The 15,519-nt window shown below is 68.3% G+C and overlaps 2 protein-coding genes across 5 annotated transcripts; both read right to left on the reverse strand.

Moving 5' to 3' along the window:
- Positions 1–536: 536 nt before the first annotated feature.
- On the reverse strand, positions 537–10,958 carry PDE4C (phosphodiesterase 4C). 4 transcript variants are annotated; one of them, XM_074851471.1, is made up of 16 exons: positions 10,746–10,958; positions 9,914–10,128; positions 5,462–5,650; positions 5,341–5,377; positions 5,163–5,227; positions 4,981–5,030; positions 4,278–4,423; positions 4,067–4,160; positions 3,381–3,559; positions 3,198–3,296; positions 2,962–3,126; positions 2,771–2,870; positions 2,543–2,697; positions 2,316–2,438; positions 1,929–2,111; positions 537–1,850 (listed from the first exon to the last, which is right to left on the reverse strand). In XM_074851471.1, exons 1-16 carry the CDS (start codon positions 10,785–10,787, stop codon positions 1,332–1,334), a joined length of 2,361 nt encoding a protein of 786 aa, XP_074707572.1. In that variant the 5' UTR covers positions 10,788–10,958; the 3' UTR covers positions 537–1,331. The 4 variants fall into 4 exon arrangements, with proteins under 4 accessions (XP_074707572.1, XP_074707571.1, XP_074707573.1 ...); XM_074851470.1 differs by lacking the exons at positions 9,914–10,128; positions 10,746–10,958 and adding an exon at positions 7,529–7,857; XM_074851472.1 differs by lacking the exons at positions 9,914–10,128; positions 10,746–10,958 and adding an exon at positions 6,549–7,424.
- Positions 10,959–11,644: 686 nt separating this feature from the next.
- LOC141935375 (uncharacterized) lies at positions 11,645–14,761 on the reverse strand. The gene is made up of 7 exons (XM_074851513.1): positions 14,704–14,761; positions 14,270–14,379; positions 13,973–14,149; positions 13,880–13,890; positions 12,456–13,367; positions 11,851–11,996; positions 11,645–11,761 (listed from the first exon to the last, which is right to left on the reverse strand). The coding sequence occupies exons 1-6, from the start codon at positions 14,759–14,761 to the stop codon at positions 11,861–11,863; spliced, it is 1,404 nt and encodes a 467-aa protein (XP_074707614.1). The 3' UTR covers positions 11,645–11,761; positions 11,851–11,860.
- Positions 14,762–15,519: the final 758 nt, after the last annotated feature.

A 15,519-nucleotide genomic window follows, 5' to 3' on the forward strand; every position in this document is an offset into this window, starting at 1 on the left:
CGGAGCCTTATCGGGCCCCTACCAACCTGCCGGCGCACGGCCCTGCTCCAGCGGGAGAGACGGGGGGATGCCAGCACCCACCCGCCAGCCCGCGGCAACTCCCAGCCAAGCCCTGGAAACGAGCTGGGCTGGGAAAGGAGCATCTGGCCCCCGTGGCCCCGGTACCGATGGGGGAGCACAGGCCGGGCAGAGGGTGAGAGCCGGCGGGGCCCCGCGTGCCAGGGCAGTGCCAGGGGTGGGGACGTGTTTGCAGATATAAATCACCGTTGGGAGCAATGCGGAAGAGCCGGGGAACGGGCTCTGCGCAGCGCCAAGCCGGCGATTAAATATTTACCTTAGCCAGTTGTGTTTGCCAGTGATGGATCGACATTTCCAGGGAGGAGCTCGCTTTTGTTCAAACACGAGCAGGGCCCTCCCCGGTGCCCGGCGGGAGACGGGGCCACCAACCACGCCAGTCCCTGGGGACATTGACCTGACGGGCACAACCACGGCTCCCGTGGCAGCAACACGGTAAAGAGGCGCTTACAAGGCTCATATTTTGGGTGGGTGGGGAACAAACCAGGTTTAATTTCTGGAAGGTGAAGGAAGAAACTGAAAAAGGACCCTGGGGGCTGCCCCGAGGGTTGCAGCGCCCGTCAGGGCCTGAAGTGCAAAGTACAAACGCAGCATTTCAAGTGTTGTCACAGAGCAGAAACGTGTCTTTCTGCCCCAGGAACGCGTGTGAGTGCGCCGAGGTGAGGCTTGTATTAAAAAGTGAGCTACAAAAGGCTTTAAAAAGTGAACCTGTCCCCAAATAAATAAACCACTGACTCGTGCCTGTGCCGTGCCCCGGTGGCTGGCCGTGCCGAGGTCCCTCGTGGTGGGGGCTGTCACCAGCACCCTTCGCCCACCGCGCCGTCCCACCGTGGGGCTGCTGTTCTGTGCGGGGACACCTGGAGAGACGCCAAAATGCTTTTGGCTGTGCCTGGCCCCATGGGAAACCTCTTCCCGGAGGCCTCTGGGGCATGGTGTCCCCAGGACTGGGATGGGGCAGGAGCACAGTGTCCCCAAGCCCTGTCCGAAGGGACAGGAATATTTCCCAGCAGCTCTACACGGGGCCGCAGGGTGGGAGCAGGGGACAGTCGCTGGGAGAGGGAAAGCAGCGTCCTCGTGCCCATCAGGACCTGCCCAGCTCCTGCATGGGGACACGCTTTTGGGTCACTCCGCGTCCCAGCAGTGCTGGTGGTCTCCACTGCCAGCCCCCTGCCAGCTCTCCGCTGCCCCCAGCACTTGCCGGGCAGCACCCAGCCCCCTGTCCCCGCGGCAGCGAGGGGACCCACCAGCCAGTGCCACTACGTGCCATGGGGCAGGAATGTGACGTTGCCCTCCGTGTCCAGGCACAGCCCCTGGCTGTCCTCGGGCCCCGGCACCGAGCAACCGCCACCACCCCTGTCCTTTGGCAGCGTCCCCTCCAGCACCCGTCGGTTGTCCATGTCCCTGGGGTGGGTGACAGGGGAGTCCCGGTCCCCAGGGTCAGGTGACAGGTGCTCAGTGTCGGCCAACTCCGAGTCATCTGTGGCTGGTGTCTTGGAGCCGCTGTTGTCCTCATCCAAGGGGCTCTCGGCCCCCTCCGGCTCCGTGTCCAACTCACCCTCCTCCTCCTCCTCCAGCGTCAGCTCAAACTGGAACTTGTCGGTGGTGCCAGGGGACACTGCGGGTCCCTCGGGCGGTGGGGACGGGCTGCGCGGGATCATGCTCTGGTACCATTCCCGGTTGTCCTCCAGCGTGTCCAGGATCTCCTGGGCATCGGGGTGCACCAGGTCTGCCCACGTCTCCCACAGCGGGTGGGCGATGAAGTCGATGAAGCCCACCTGGGGAAAGGCAGAGCTGAGCCCCCCGCCCGGCCCTGTGGCCCCCCTTCCCTCCCTGGCCCCACGCCGCTGCCCCACCTGCGACTTCTCCACGGAGGCAGTGTGCTTGTCGCACATGGGGCTGATCTCCATCCCCTTCTCCCGCTCCCGGTCACCTTGGCGGAAGAACTCCACCATGATGCGGTCGGTCCATTGCCGGTAGAGCTCCAGCGGCTTCGTGGGGTTGCTGAGGTCAGCGCAGTGCACCATGTTCTGCAGAACCTGCGGACACAGTCACAGCGTCGCTTACCCAAGCCCTTTGTCCCCCAGGGCCACCACCCCTGTGCCAGGAACCCCCTTGGCCGTGGCCAACTGGGGTTGGGAGGGGTGGTGGCACCAAACAGGACATCCCGGCAGCCCTGGCCGGAGCCAGGACCAACGCCGGCCGTGCCAGGAAGGTTTCCCCACCCGTGTCCCCGTGCCCACCTGGATCCGATCAGAGTAGTTGTCCAGCAGCAGCACCCCCAGGCTGGTCACCTTCTTGGTCTCCACCATAGTTTTCAAATCCGCCAGCAGATTCATGTGCTTGGACATGTCCGTGGCCAGCACCTGGGCAGGGCAAGCCAGGAACGGGGCTCAGCCTGACCCCACCACAAAGCCCCCCAGCCCAGACCCCCCACCCTGGGTAGGTCCAGGCCCCCCCCTCCCCGTACCATGTCAATGGCCATTTTACGGAGTGACTGCCTCTGCTTCTTGCTCAGGTTTTGGAAGATGTCGCAGTTCTCCTCCTGGAGAAGCTTGAAGCCCACGGCCAGGTGGTGGTTCTCCAGCACCGAGGCGTCATTGTACATCAACGCCAGCTCCGAGTCTGCGAGACAGTACCGGTCACCCCAGGGCCCCCCACGCACCTCCCCCAACTCCATCCCCGCACCCCAGCTCACTGGTGTTGATGAGGAACTGGTTGGAGACACCGGGGTGGTCAACATCATGGATGGCGCTGGCGAAGATGGCAGCCATGATCTCCAGATCTGTGAAGACAGCCTAGAAATGGTGGAAAAAGGAATTGCAGATGTGTTATGGCCCCACCAGACACACTTGGTGGCCTCGGTGGCCTTGGGCAACCAGGGCTCACCTCCAGCGCGGGCGTGGAGAGGAGGACGTGGGTGGACTGAGCCACGTCGGCGGCGTGGATGTTGTTGTGGTAGGCCATGTCGGTGTGGTAGTGGTCCTCCAGCGTCAGCATGTAGGTGATGAAGGTGTTGACAGGGATGCGGAAGGTCTTCATCAGGTCACGCTCCTGTGGGGAGGCGGGAGGTGGCTTGTCCCCATCCAGGCATGGGAACGGGGACATCCCCTCAGGATGCTCACCTGGAAGATGCTGTACATGATGACCGTCAGCGGGCGGTTGCCCGAGTACTCGGCGACTTTAAACACATTGAGTCCCCACTTGTTGGTGTCCTCCAGCTCCTGGGGACCAGAGGGACAGAGGTCCATGCTGGGGGTCAGCACTGGGAACCCCACGGCTGGCCGGGTCACCCGCACAGGGCCCACCTTGGCCAGCAGCTCCTCCTGGTCCGTCCGCACCCCGAAGCGGGGGATGCCGGCGGCGGCGAGGCTGGAGCCATGCGTGAGCTTCCTGACGCCGCTGATCTGGGACATGGGGCGCTTCCTCCGCTCCTTCTCCTTGTCCTTGGCCAGCGCCGAGGGGATCTCCACCTCATGCTGCTTGTCTGGGCCAGCACGGGGAGGGGGGGGGGACGTGAGCAGGGTGGGAGCCTGATCCACCCCCCCAGCATCCCCCCGGCCACCCCAATGCACGGATAACACTGTGACGCCATGGCAACGGTGGGGGCCGCATAGGGGGGACGCCCAGTGTTTTCCCTCACCCCCCCTGCACAGGGCCACCCATCCCCTGCCCTGGGCACCCTCCCAACAGCCCCAGTATGCACCAGTATGCACCAGTATACACCAGCGCTCCCAACCAGGACAAAGGCTGTGACACCCCCAAGGCAGCAAATCCCAGGGAGACACCTGAGAAATCTCCCCCCCACTCCTTGCTCCCCCCACTTAATTTATTTGCAAGAAGCCAGTGGGACCCACTGCTGGCACTGTCCCCGTGGGCACCCAATGGCAGGATTCGTGCCCTGGTCCCTGCGGGAACGAAGCCCACCCTGCTGCTGGCAGAGAGGTGACACCAGGCAGTGTCCCCGGGAAAGGAGGGGGGGGTTTGTCCTCACCCAGGAAGGTTCTGGAGATGTACTCGGAGACCTGGTTCCCCGAGCGGCTGGTCTCCGAGAGGTGCGTCAGCTCCCGGTTCAGCATCCTTCTGAACTGCAGGCAGAGCTCAGCAGGGCGGGGGGCAGGCAGGACCCCCGGCTGCCCGTCCTAGGTGCAGGGGTCTCCATGCCCCACAGAAAAATGAGGGGGGTCCGTGCTGGGGACCCTTACCTTGTTGGAGGCCATCTCGCTGACCGAGTGCCTGGTCTGCAGCGTCTCCAACTGGTCCAGGCACCAGTCCAGCTCCTCCAGGGTCTCCCGCGAGAGCTTCTGGTGGGCATCTTCTGCCAGGGGCACCCGTTGGCTTGACAAGGGACCTGCCGACGGCACGGGGGCACGCGCAGGGTCCCGGCCGCGGCGCCCCAAGTTCCAGCAAGTGGCTGTGCCTCACCGAGCCTGGGGTCTCACCAGCTTGGCTGCTCACATCACCCCCTGAGCGGGGCGGTGGGGGGCACAGGGGGATGCGGGGGACCGGCCAAGGCCGGGGACCGGGATCGAGCATCCCCAGGCAGAGGGGCTCAGCCCCGTCACACCATCCCCGTCGCACGGCAGCCCCGGCACACGGCGTGCCATGTCGTCCCCGTGGGGTGACGGCCAGCCCCGGGGCAGCCGGGCTCCCGCGGGGCCCCGCTTACTGCCGGGGTTTTATTAATGGAAGGTTTGACGTCAACGGGAGCCTTTCCACCGCCGCCGCGGCGCGAAGGGCAGCCAGGCGGGAGGAGCTGCCGAAAACCAGACATGGATCCCAAAGGGCAAAGCCACAGCTCTGCCCTGGCTTGGGGGGGCCTTGCTGCACCCCCCAGGGCCCAGTGGAACCCGTCCCTGGGGACAGAGGGACAGCCAGCACCCCCCCATCTTCCCCCCCAGCACTTACCGGTGAGACTGGCCTTGCTCCCAGAGGGCAGGCTGCTGCTCGACGCTCGCCTGTGAAATGTGGGGGGGGGGCTGAGCGGCTGGGACCCCCAGGGTGCTGTGTGTGTGTGTGTGTCCCCGCTTGCCATGGATCACAGCCCCCCCACCCAGGTGAGCCCCTCGCTTGTCCCACGACCGACTCACTTGATGCCAGCACGGTCCTGGAGGTGGGTCAGGTTGCTCCGGACGGTGCGGAGGCTGGCCAGGACCTGGGGGGGGGTGAGAGGGGGCTGGGGCCGGGCAGACCCCCCCGGGACACCCACCCCAGCACTGGGTGCAGGCCTGTGTCTCCTCCTCACCGGGGCACGGGGCTGGCACCTACCTGGGCGAACGGCGTGACGATCATGTCTTCTCCATGTCTGCGGGAGCAAACGGAGCGTGAACCTCAGGGAGGGGACCAGGGGTCCCAGGGGACTCGGGGCAGAGTGGGGGGGGACACTCACAGGTCGCTGGCGATGGAGGAGTTGCGGGACATGGCTTTTGGGGACAGGTCATAGTCGCTGTCGGAGCGGTAGAGGAAGGACTCGCGGCGCTGGCCATGGGTGAAGGTGCCTTGAAGGACCAACCCCGCGCCCGGGCTGGCCTGGGGGTCCAGCGCGCCCCGGCCCACGGGGCCATTCTCCAGGTCAAAGCTGCGAGGGGAGAGGGGACAAGGGTGGCGCGGGGTGGGTGGCCCGGGGACATCAGCCCACGGGTGCAGGGGCACGGCCTGGGGGATGCTGCCAGGTTTGTGGGGTTCTCCGTGCCACCGTCCTGCTCAGCCCAGCGCACCCCAGCTCGGTGGCCTCTGTGGTGACACCGGCCACCGCCCAGCCTGGCCCCACCAGCTCCTTCACCCCAGTGCTGAGAACAGGCACAACTCGGTGCACGTGGACCCCGTCAGCACCCTGCCAGCACAGCGGGGTCTGGGACTGCGGACACTGGCTAGTGAAGGCGCCTTGTCCCATGTCACCCAGGTGGGACAGGACCCCCTACCCTGAAGTCCCCAGAGACCCCAGGAAGAGCCAGGTCCTGCCCGTCCCGTCCCCTCCCTGTCCCCAGCACCGTGGTCCCCGATTGCCCCAAGTCCTCGAAAGCCCCAAAGCCTCCATCAACCCTGGCTTGGGGTGCCATGTCCCCTGGGGGGGGACAGCGTCCCGGCCACAACACAGAGCCAGGGGACATCGAAGGACAGAAACCGCCGGGGAAGCCCAGCCCTGGCCCTTGGGGACACACTGGTGGCAGCCTGGGGACACCCCAACCAGAGTCACCGTGTGGGTCCATGGGGGGACAGGGGACGTGGGGACAGGGATGGTGACCCCACGGTGTCCCCGTGGTGGCTGCAGCTGCCTCACCCCCCTCCTGCTCTGCTGACCCTGGGGTCATGGGAAAGGCTGCGAGCAGGGACGCGGCGAGGGCCACCCAGTGCCTGTCCCCTCCCGCAGCCACTGATGGGGACAAGCCACGCCAGAGCACTGGGTGAACTGGGAAAGCGTGGGTGCCACTGGGGCCACCCTGTCCCCATCGCGCTACCAGGAGCGCAGCACCTACCCGATGCAGGAGTGCCTCCGGGACGGGCACCGGCTGCCCGGCAGCATCTCCCGGCTCCGGCAGTGTCACCGGCAGCCCCGGTCCCTCCGGCGTGGCCGTCCCCGGTGGCGGCAGCGCTGGCCAGGCACCGCGTCACGCTGTCCCCCAGCCCCTTGTTTTCCTGCCTCTGCTTCGTGTCCCCGATGGTACCGGGGACACAAAGCCGCATTGTGGCTCCGACGGCCCCACGGGTGATGCCCGTGTCTGTTCCCGGCCCTGTGCCACCACCTCTGACCCTGCTGCCACCCCAGGGGACAGCCCCGAGTCCCCAGGGTAGGCTGGGGGGGGGGGAACGACAACACACGAGCTCCCGCCAAGGGGCTGGTGCCGAATTAACCCCCCTCGTTTCAGCGAAGGGCTGTCAGCATTAATAACCGCCAAACGGTGCCGGATGGCGGGGGGGGGCCGGGGGGCCGCTATAAATAGATGCTGTTGCTGGTGAGGAGGGATCTGCTGATCCCCACGGCGCCCACACAGGTGGGGCTGGCACCCACTGGCACAGCGGGGTGTGGGCAGGGGGGGCACCCCAAAACAAACCCTATATAGCTCCGATGAGGGTCTGGGGGGGGCAGCGAGGTGCCCGGCTGTGCTGCGGAGGGTGGTTTGGTGTCTTGTTGTGCCAGGAAAAGCCCCTCGCCCTCCCCATCACAGCCCCCCCCCCGCCCCCCTGCCGTGGGGCACCTGCCTGGCCATCACTGCAATGAGCGCGCCCGTGCTCAGCCACGCTCAGCCGGCGGCTCCCCCCTGCCCGGCTCAGCCCTCAGCTGCGTGGTGACCCCCGCTGTCCCCTGCTTGTCCCCACAGCCCTGGGGACATGCCACAACATCATGGGGGGGGTCCACACTGACCCCATCGCGGCAGCGCAGCCCGGAGCCTCCTCCCGCCCACCCCGGGGCCGAGCTCGGCCCTGGGACGGGGACCCGCCAGCGTCCCCCCCTTACCAGAGGGGATGCGCCACGGTGAAGCGCCGCTGCAGGCGGATGCTCTGGTTCATCAGGAGCTTCCTGAAGAGGACGGGGGAATTGCGGGGGGACGCCGCCGGCGAAGCCCCCGGTGAGTGGTGCGGGGTGGGCAGCATGGCGTGGCTCAGGGACCCCCGGTGCGGGCGGTGAGGCCACGCTGCCCGCCGGTGCGGAGCAGGAAGCGCGCGGCTGTCCCAGCCCCGGCCCCGGGAAACTTTCCATCCCCCTCCCGCCCGCGCCTGGGAAATTAAACAACTGTCTGGCTCCAGCAGTCGGCACATGGAGCGGGTCACCCCCCCACCCCCCCGCCACCCCAAGGCTGCGCTGGCCCGGTGTGCGCTCGGCTGCCCGGACACATGGCCCCTCACTGGCCCTGTGCCACCGGCCACCCTGCTGTCCCTGAGGCGGCAGCTGCTCCCAAAAGGGCAGGGGTGCTCTGCCCAGACACACAGCAAAATGCCACGCTGAGCCCCGAGACACCCGGACACACGGTGTGGCCGTGCCACAGTGCCATGGGGGGGACGTGGCTGAGCCTGGAACATCCCAGACACATGGTGGGGACACGTCAAGGTGCCACAGAGGGACATGGCTGAGTCTGGAGCATCCCTGACACACGGTGTGGCCATGCCACGGTGCCACGGAGGGACACGGCTGAGCCTAGAACATCCCAGACACATGGTGGGGACACGCCACAGTGCCACAGAGGGACGTGACTGAGCCTGGAACATCCCAGATACAGTGTGGACACACCACGGTGCCACGGAGGGACGTGGCTGAGCTTGGAGCATCCCTGACACACAGTGGGGACACACCACGATGCCACAGGGGTACACGGCTGAGTCAGGAGCATCCCAGATACACGGTGTGGCCGTGCCATGGTGCCACAGAGGGACACGGCTGAGCCTAGAACATCCCAGACACATGGTGGGGACACACCACGGTGCCACGGAGAGACATGTCTGAGCCTGGAGCATCCTGGACACACCACAGTGACCATGCCACGGTGCCACGGAGGGACCCATCAGAGCCAAACTGGCCCCAGGACTCCTCACATGGCGCCCCCGGCCCCTCCTTGCTGCGGTGCTGAGCCCCTCCTGGGGCCGTGCCCGACAGGGCTGGGGAGCAGCAGGATGAGGCCCGGCCGGTGGCAGTGGCACCCGCGGGCCCGGCCGTGGGAGCTGGCGCCCACCCAGCCTGGGTGGGTACCTGCTGTTCCCGACGGCCACAAAAATATCCAGCAGCTGGCGGGGACCCAGGAGGGACGGCAACGGGGCCCCCCTGCCATGGCAGCACCTGCAGGGACCCCAAAGCCCTCCGGATAGGGGTCCTGGGGGGGGGGGGCCCTTCACTTCCAAGGGGCTGCAAGCACGGTCATGTTTGGGACATCAGGGCAGAGGGACGCCGGGACAGAGGGACATCAGGGGACAGTGGGGCGGGAGCAGAGCCCCCCCCCGGGCCGCAGGACAGCCAGTCCCCGTCCCCAGAACAGCCGGTCCCTGTCCCCGCTGGACACGTGTCTGTACAAGGGGTGGACAGCGAGTGACACCGGAGCCAGGTCCCTCGGCCGTGCCAGCCCTGTGCTGTCCCCACGAGCCGGGCTGGGACAAGCACGGGGGTGCGGGGGGGGGGGCGAATGGCCCAAAAATAACCCTGCAGCAGCGCAGCTGGGGCCGAGCCACAGCGGGAGGGACTGAGGTCACCTCTGGGCAGGGCCAGGCCAGCCCTGCGGTGGCACCCGGCTGGGACAGGGGATGGGGACAAGGAGGGGGAGGACGGGGATGGGGGCAGGGTGATGGGGACAAGGAGGGGGTGAGGAGGGTGAGGACAGGGGATGGGGACAGGGATGGGGTGAGGGGGACGGGGGGACAGGGATGGGGGTGAGGGGGATGGGGAGGGTGGGGACAGGGATAGGGATGACAGAGATGGGGTGACAGCGATGGGGATGGGGTGATGGGGACTGGGGGACAGGGACAAAGGGGACAGGGGGACAGGGATGGTGTGATGGGGATGGGGGTGATGGGGATTGGGGGGACACGGATGGGGGGGACAGGGACAGGGTGACAGCAATGAGGACAGGGGGACAGGCGTGATGAGGATGGGGGTGACGGGGACAACCAGTGAGTGGGAGGGACATCCCGGGGCCGGTGACAGAGGGGTTTGTCCCAAGCCCGGCGGTGCCGCTGGCACCGGGTGCTCTACCGGTGCCGGTGCCGGTGCCCCGGGGCCGCTCCCCGGTGCCGCTGTCCGCCCGCCGGTGCTGAAACCGGGAGCGGCACCGACGGCAGCACCTTGTCCGGTAACGCCATCCCGGTGCGACCGGGGCGAGCAAACACCTCCGCCCCCCGCTTCCCGTTCCGCTCTTACCGGGGGGGCTCGGACTCGTCGCCGCTGCTGGGGCCGCTCTCCTCGATGGTGAAGACCACCCGGGCGGCCTCGGGCTCGGGGCCCCGGGCCGCCTCCGCCAACCGGCAGCCCAGCGGCGGCAGCAACGGGCTCCCGGAGAAACGTCGGCGGACGGCGCCCAGCGCCGCTCCCGGTCCCGGTCCCGACGGGGCGGCTTCAACGGCGTCGCGGCAGCGCTGAGGGAAAACGGGGAGGCGGTGAGGGACGCCGGTACCGGTACCGGGGAGCTCTGCAGGGTGCTGCTCCCGGGGCGCTGCCCGGTGTCCCTGTGTGTGTTCCCACAGCACCGGGGGGGCGCGGTGGGGGGGATGTCTCCCCCCTCCCCATCACCGGGCGCCGGTAGCGCGCGGGCGCCCCCTGCCGGGCACGGTGCCGCTCTGCACCCCGGGGGTACCGGGGCGGGTGGGGGGAGCACCGGGGAAAGGGGGGGGGAGGGGGGGGCATGGGGTCAAGGGCACAGCCGGTGCACCGGGAGCGGCTCGGTCCGCGGCGCACAGAGCCCCCGGAACGCCCCCCTCCCGCCGCCACCGGAGGGGACGCCCCCGCCCCCTCCGTCTCCCCCCGGGACCCCCCCGGAAAATCTCCCGGAGCCGGCGCGCAATTACGCAGAGGTGAATAATAATTAACCGCCCATTAAGAGGATAATTAACTCCCGCTGAGCGTCGCCATCTCGGTTATTGCTGCCTGGGGGCCCCGCGCTGGGACGCCCGTACCGGGGACACCCCCACCCCGGGGACACCCTCACCCCGGGGACCCCCCCGAGCCCCCCCCCCGGTGCCGGTGCCGGTCTCACCTCCGCGCCGAGGAAGGGCAGCGCCGTCCGGCTCCGTCTCATCGCGGTCCCTGCCGGGGGGAGCTCCGGGAGCCGCAGCCGGTGGGGGCTCAGCGGCGGGACCCCCCCCCCTCTCCGGGCCGGGACACGCGGGTTCCTCCCACCCGTGATTTACGGGTGCCGGGTCTCGGCCGTGGCTGCTGCCCGGGCTCAGCCCTCCCCTCCAGTTTCAGGGTCACACACCGCCCCCCCCCCCCCCCCCCCCCATCCCCTTCCCGGTACCCCCGAGGACTGGACAAGGACGGGCCACCCGGGGGACACAGGCCCGAGGCCACGGGGATGGCCCCTGTCCCGCAGCACCCACCACCAGGCCGTGAACCCACCGGTGCCACGTTAATAATCAACCACGGGCACCCCGTTACCCACCGTCCCCGGGGAACCGGGGCACACCGGGGGGTGGCTCAGCCGGTTGCACCCACAGAGCCCCCGTATCCCCCAGGGCTGAGCTCCCCCAACACACACACCCCCCCCAACCGGTACCGGGAGCAGCCTCAGCCCCATCCCGGGGGATACTGAGCCCCGGCATGGGGGTCCCCGGTGCCGCCAGCCCCCCGCCCTCGCCCGCAGCCCCTTACCGGTGCCCGGTCCTCGCCGCGTGCCGCGGCCCCGGCCGAGTGCAATGGAGCAGAAGGAAGGCGACGTGCGTGCCTGGCTGCGCGCTCCCTCCCATCCCACCCCGCCGGGGGGGCTGCGTGGCCCCCATCACCCTACACACCCCCCGCACCGCACCCCGCACCCACCCTGGGCACCCCAGGGCCTCCAGGCCGCTATGGGGGACCCCAAAAGCGGTCGGGGCCTCCCCCGGGAGCGGGGGTTTTCCCCGGGCAGGGTGCAGAGCGCACGGCAGACGGGAAACCAGCGCCCAGGCAGCAGCTTCTTTATTCAGCAGCGTGGGGAGCCCGGGAGGGGGGGAGCCGCGGCGGGGGGGGTCACCTGGGTGCATGGTGGGTGACGGGGGACCCCTCCATCACCTTGCTCTGGGGAAGAAAGAGAGAAAGCGAGGTGAGCGTCCACAGCCCGGCCCTGCAGCCCCCCTCCCTGCCGACCCCCGGCCCCCCCCACACACCATGGGCACCTCATCCAGGTGGCGGAAGCGGGGGGTCCTGCGCTGGCACAGACACACCAGCAGCACCGCTGCGCCCCCCACCAGCACGCAGACGCAGAGGCAGATAACGACAACCACACCGGGGTCGAGCTTGATGGGGGGCTGAGCTGCGGGGGGGAAAAGGGCACCCTGTTACCCTCCCTGGCACCGCCAAGCCTCCTCCCGGCCTCCGAGCACCGCAGCAGCTCTTGGGGTGAGAGGGGGCTCAAGAGTGGCTTCAGCTCCCCGCCCATCACCATCCCACCCCCCACAGACCCAGCACCCCATTCCCATGTCGCCTCCACCTGCGGGGACCAGCCTCGGGCCCTCCCACCCTCCCCGGCTGGGGTCCCCTGACGCAGAGGCTGGGGGAGAAAGGGGGAGCTCTCAAATCCCCCCCCCCAAGGTGGATGAGGGGCTCAGGGAACACCCAGGGACCCACACCCCAGAACCCCCTGCCCCATCCTGTAAGCGCAGCCCCTGAGTTGGGCGTCTGGAGGGGGACCCAGGGCTGCAGCCATGCCTGTGGCCACAGGCAGGTCTGGGGGCTCCCTGCCTGCGCGGTGCCCCCCCAGTCTGGCTCTCACCTGAGCTGCCAGCTGCGGGGCTGGTGCCGATGGCCAGTGTCGTCCTGGAGCTGGTGGCCAAGGTGCTGTTGAGAGAGGGGGTCACTGTGGGTGCTGGCAAGGTGGGAGAAGGAGGGGACCTGGGGAGCCCGGGTGAGGATGGGGCAGGCGCTGCTGTCGAGCTGGATGGGTGCTCTGTGGCCGGGGAGCTGGGCACAGCTGGGTGGGACGAGGACAGTGCTGTGGTCGTGTTGGATGGAGATGTTGGAGGTTCCACTGAGGCCGGTGTCCTGGATGGAGATGGCACCGTGGTCACGTTGGATGGAGATGTTGGAGGTGCCACTGGGGCCGGTGTCCTGGACGGAGACAGCGCCGTGGTCACGTTGGATGGAGATGTTGGAGGTGCCACTGGGGCCGGTGTCCTGGACGGAGACAGCGCCGTGGTCACGTTGGATGGAGATGTTGGAGGTGCCACTGGGGCCGGTGTCCTGGATAAAGATGGCGCCGTGGTCACACTGGCTGGAGATGTTGGAGGTGCCACTGGGGCCGGTGTCCTGGATGGAGATGGTGTCGTGGTCACGTTGGATGGAGATGTTGGAGGTGCCACTGGGGCCGGTGTCCTGGACGGAGACGGCGCCGTGGTCACGTTGGATGGAGATGTTGGAGGTGCCACTGGGGCCGGTGTCCTGGATGGAGATGGTGTCGTGGTCACGTTGGATGCAGATGTTGGAGGTGCCACTGAGGCCGGTGTCCTGGATGGAGACGGTGTCGTGGTCACGTTGGATGGAGATGTTGGAGGTGCCACTGGGGCCGGTGTCCTGGGTGGAGACGGCGCCGTGGTCACATTGGATGGAGATGCTGGTGGTGCCGCTGCGCTCGCTTTGCTGGATGGAGACGGTGCCGTGGCCGGGCTGGGCAGAGTTTTGGCCATTCCTGAGTCAGAGCCCGATGGAGACACATTGCGTGTCCCCGAGCTGGCGGCTGCGGCCGAGCTGGATGGAGACGGTGCCACGGCTGTCCCTGAGCTGCTTAGAGACACTGCGCTGCTGCCATCAACACCCGGCCCTGTCCCTAAGGCGTGGGGGAGAGACCTGGTCAGCAAGGACACGGCAGGGCCCTGGCAGGGGCAGGCAGGGCCCGGGGAAGGGCAGCGGCGCGGGCCCCGGCTCCCAGCCTGGCGGGGTTCATTTTCCAGGGGGTGTCACCAAACACAGAGAACCAGAAAAACAGGATTTAGCCAAAATCGGATCCCAGAAGTCCAGGGTCAGGAAGAGGCTCCCAAGCTGTCGTGGCACGGGGACAAGCAGAGCAGCGCGGTCACGGGGACATGTGCCAGCCCGGCCCTCGCGGCACCCACCAGACACCCTCGGGGCTGGCCCGTGAGGGGGGCTCTGCCGTGGCCACGCGGGACGTGGCAGTGTTTGCCGGGCAGCGCTGGCCCTTACCTGCCAAAGTCCTGTTTGCACAAGAGGAGGAGCAGGTCCAGCCTGGCACCACGGGGGACATGGGGGTGAAATGCCCCATGGCAGAGCTGGCACCCAGCGCCCCGTGGGACTGGTGTGGCTGGGTGCTGGGGGCCGGGGCCACTGAAAAGGGCCGTTCGCGATGGTGGTGAACCCAGGGCCCAGCACCCAGCGTTGGGTGCCAGCTTCTGTGCCGAGACAGGCGAGCTGAGGCACCTCGGGGTGCAGGGGGGGGGCTGCTGGGGGCCCGGGCTGGAAATAGGGGGGACCACGGCACAGCACAGCCCACAGCAACCCAGGTATGGGGGGCCCTGTGCCCCCAGGGTGCCAAGGCAGTGCCGGAGCACCCATGCCAGCGCGGAGCACCCACACCACCACGAGCACCAGCCGGCCCAGCCAGTTTGGCAGCACCGGGGCTGCGTCCTGTCCCCCGGTGCTGGCCTCCAGCCTGGTGAACCCCCGGGGGGGACAGTCCCCAACCCCTGGGACCCCCAGGGAGGGGGTGCAGCCCACCCCTATGCCACAAGTCCCCGGCTGCCCCAGGCAGGGCTGGATCCAGCCCCGCTGCAACCCCCAGGGTCGGGCTGAGCGGGGCAGAGCCCCCCTCCGGTCCCCCCCCACTCAGTGCCCGGTGGCCCCGGAGCCCGTCAGAGCGTGGGGGAGCACACGGACACCCCCCACCCCGCCCCGTACCTCCCCGGTGCCCCGTGCTGCAGGGCTGGGCGAGGCCACAGACCCAGCCCGGTGCCCCCCATCCCCCGGTGTGTCGTGTGTGTCGTGTCCCCCCCTCCCCGGTGCCCCGGTACCTGCAGCGAGCAGGGCAGAGGCGCAGCAGAGCAGCAGGCGCAGCGCGCCCCGGGCCATGCCGCCGCCCCGGGCCCGGCCCCGGCTCCGCCGCCGCCTTTATCCGCCCCGGGGGAGGCGGGGGCGACCCCGCCCGCGGCGCTCCCTGACGGCCCCGGGCCCCGCCGCAGCCCCGGGACCCCGCAGACACCGGGGGGATCATCCTCCCCCGCCCCGTGCCTCAGTGTCCCCCGGATTGTGAGAGCACCCCGGGCACCGGCAGCCCCCACCCCTGCCTGCACCAGGAGGACAAGGGGCCGGGTGGGGACACGTGGGGACATGGGAGGTGGGGGGACAAAAGGGACTGGGGACACAGAGGTGGGGGCACTTGGGGACACAGGGATCTGGGGACATGGAGACACGGGGGTGTGGGGACTTGGGGATGTGGGGACGCAGGGACTTGGGGACAAAAGCATCTGGGAACATGGAGGCATGGGGACGTGGGGACATGGAGATGTGGGGACTTGGGGATGTTGGGACACAGGGACTTGGGGACAATAGGATCTGGGAACATGGAGACATCAGGATGTGGGGATTTGGGGACAAAGGGATCTGGGGACATGGAGACATGGGGAAACAGGACACAGATGTGTGGACTTGGGGACAAAAGGATCTGGGGACACAGAGACATCAGGATGTGAGGATTTGGGGATGCTGGGACACAGGGGACAAAGGGACTGAGGACACGGACTTGGGGACAAAGGGATCTGGGGACATGGAGGTGCGGGGACTTTGGGATGTTGGGACACAGGGACTTGGGGTCAAAAGGTTCTGGAGAC

Source organism: Strix uralensis, chromosome 27, assembly GCF_047716275.1.
Source record: "Strix uralensis isolate ZFMK-TIS-50842 chromosome 27, bStrUra1, whole genome shotgun sequence".
In the NCBI taxonomy this organism is placed as follows: Eukaryota; Metazoa; Chordata; class Aves; order Strigiformes; family Strigidae; genus Strix; species Strix uralensis.

Excerpts from the sequence above, each read along its gene's own strand:
- PDE4C (XM_074851473.1), bottom strand. The coding sequence starts at position 7,830 with ATGTGCCGACTGCTGGAGCCAGACAGTTGTTTAATTTCCCAGGCGCGG. Across the intron at positions 5,228-5,340 it reads TCGTCACGCCGTTCGCCCAG|GTCCTGGCCAGCCTCCGCAC; the intron begins GTAGGTGCCAGC and ends ACCCCCCCCCAG. Across the intron at positions 2,439-2,542 it reads GTAAAATGGCCATTGACATG|GTGCTGGCCACGGACATGTC; the intron begins GTACGGGGAGGG and ends TGCCCTGCCCAG.
- LOC141935375 (XM_074851513.1), bottom strand. The coding sequence starts at position 14,761 with ATGGCCCGGGGCGCGCTGCGCCTGCTGCTCTGCTGCGCCTCTGCCCTG. Across the intron at positions 14,150-14,269 it reads GCCGGCTGGTGCTCGTGGTG|CCCGGGCCCCCAGCAGCCCC; the intron begins GTGTGGGTGCTC and ends CCCTATTTCCAG. Across the intron at positions 11,997-12,455 it reads CCCCGCAGCTGGCAGCTCAG|CTCAGCCCCCCATCAAGCTC; the intron begins GTGAGAGCCAGA and ends TCCCCCCCGCAG.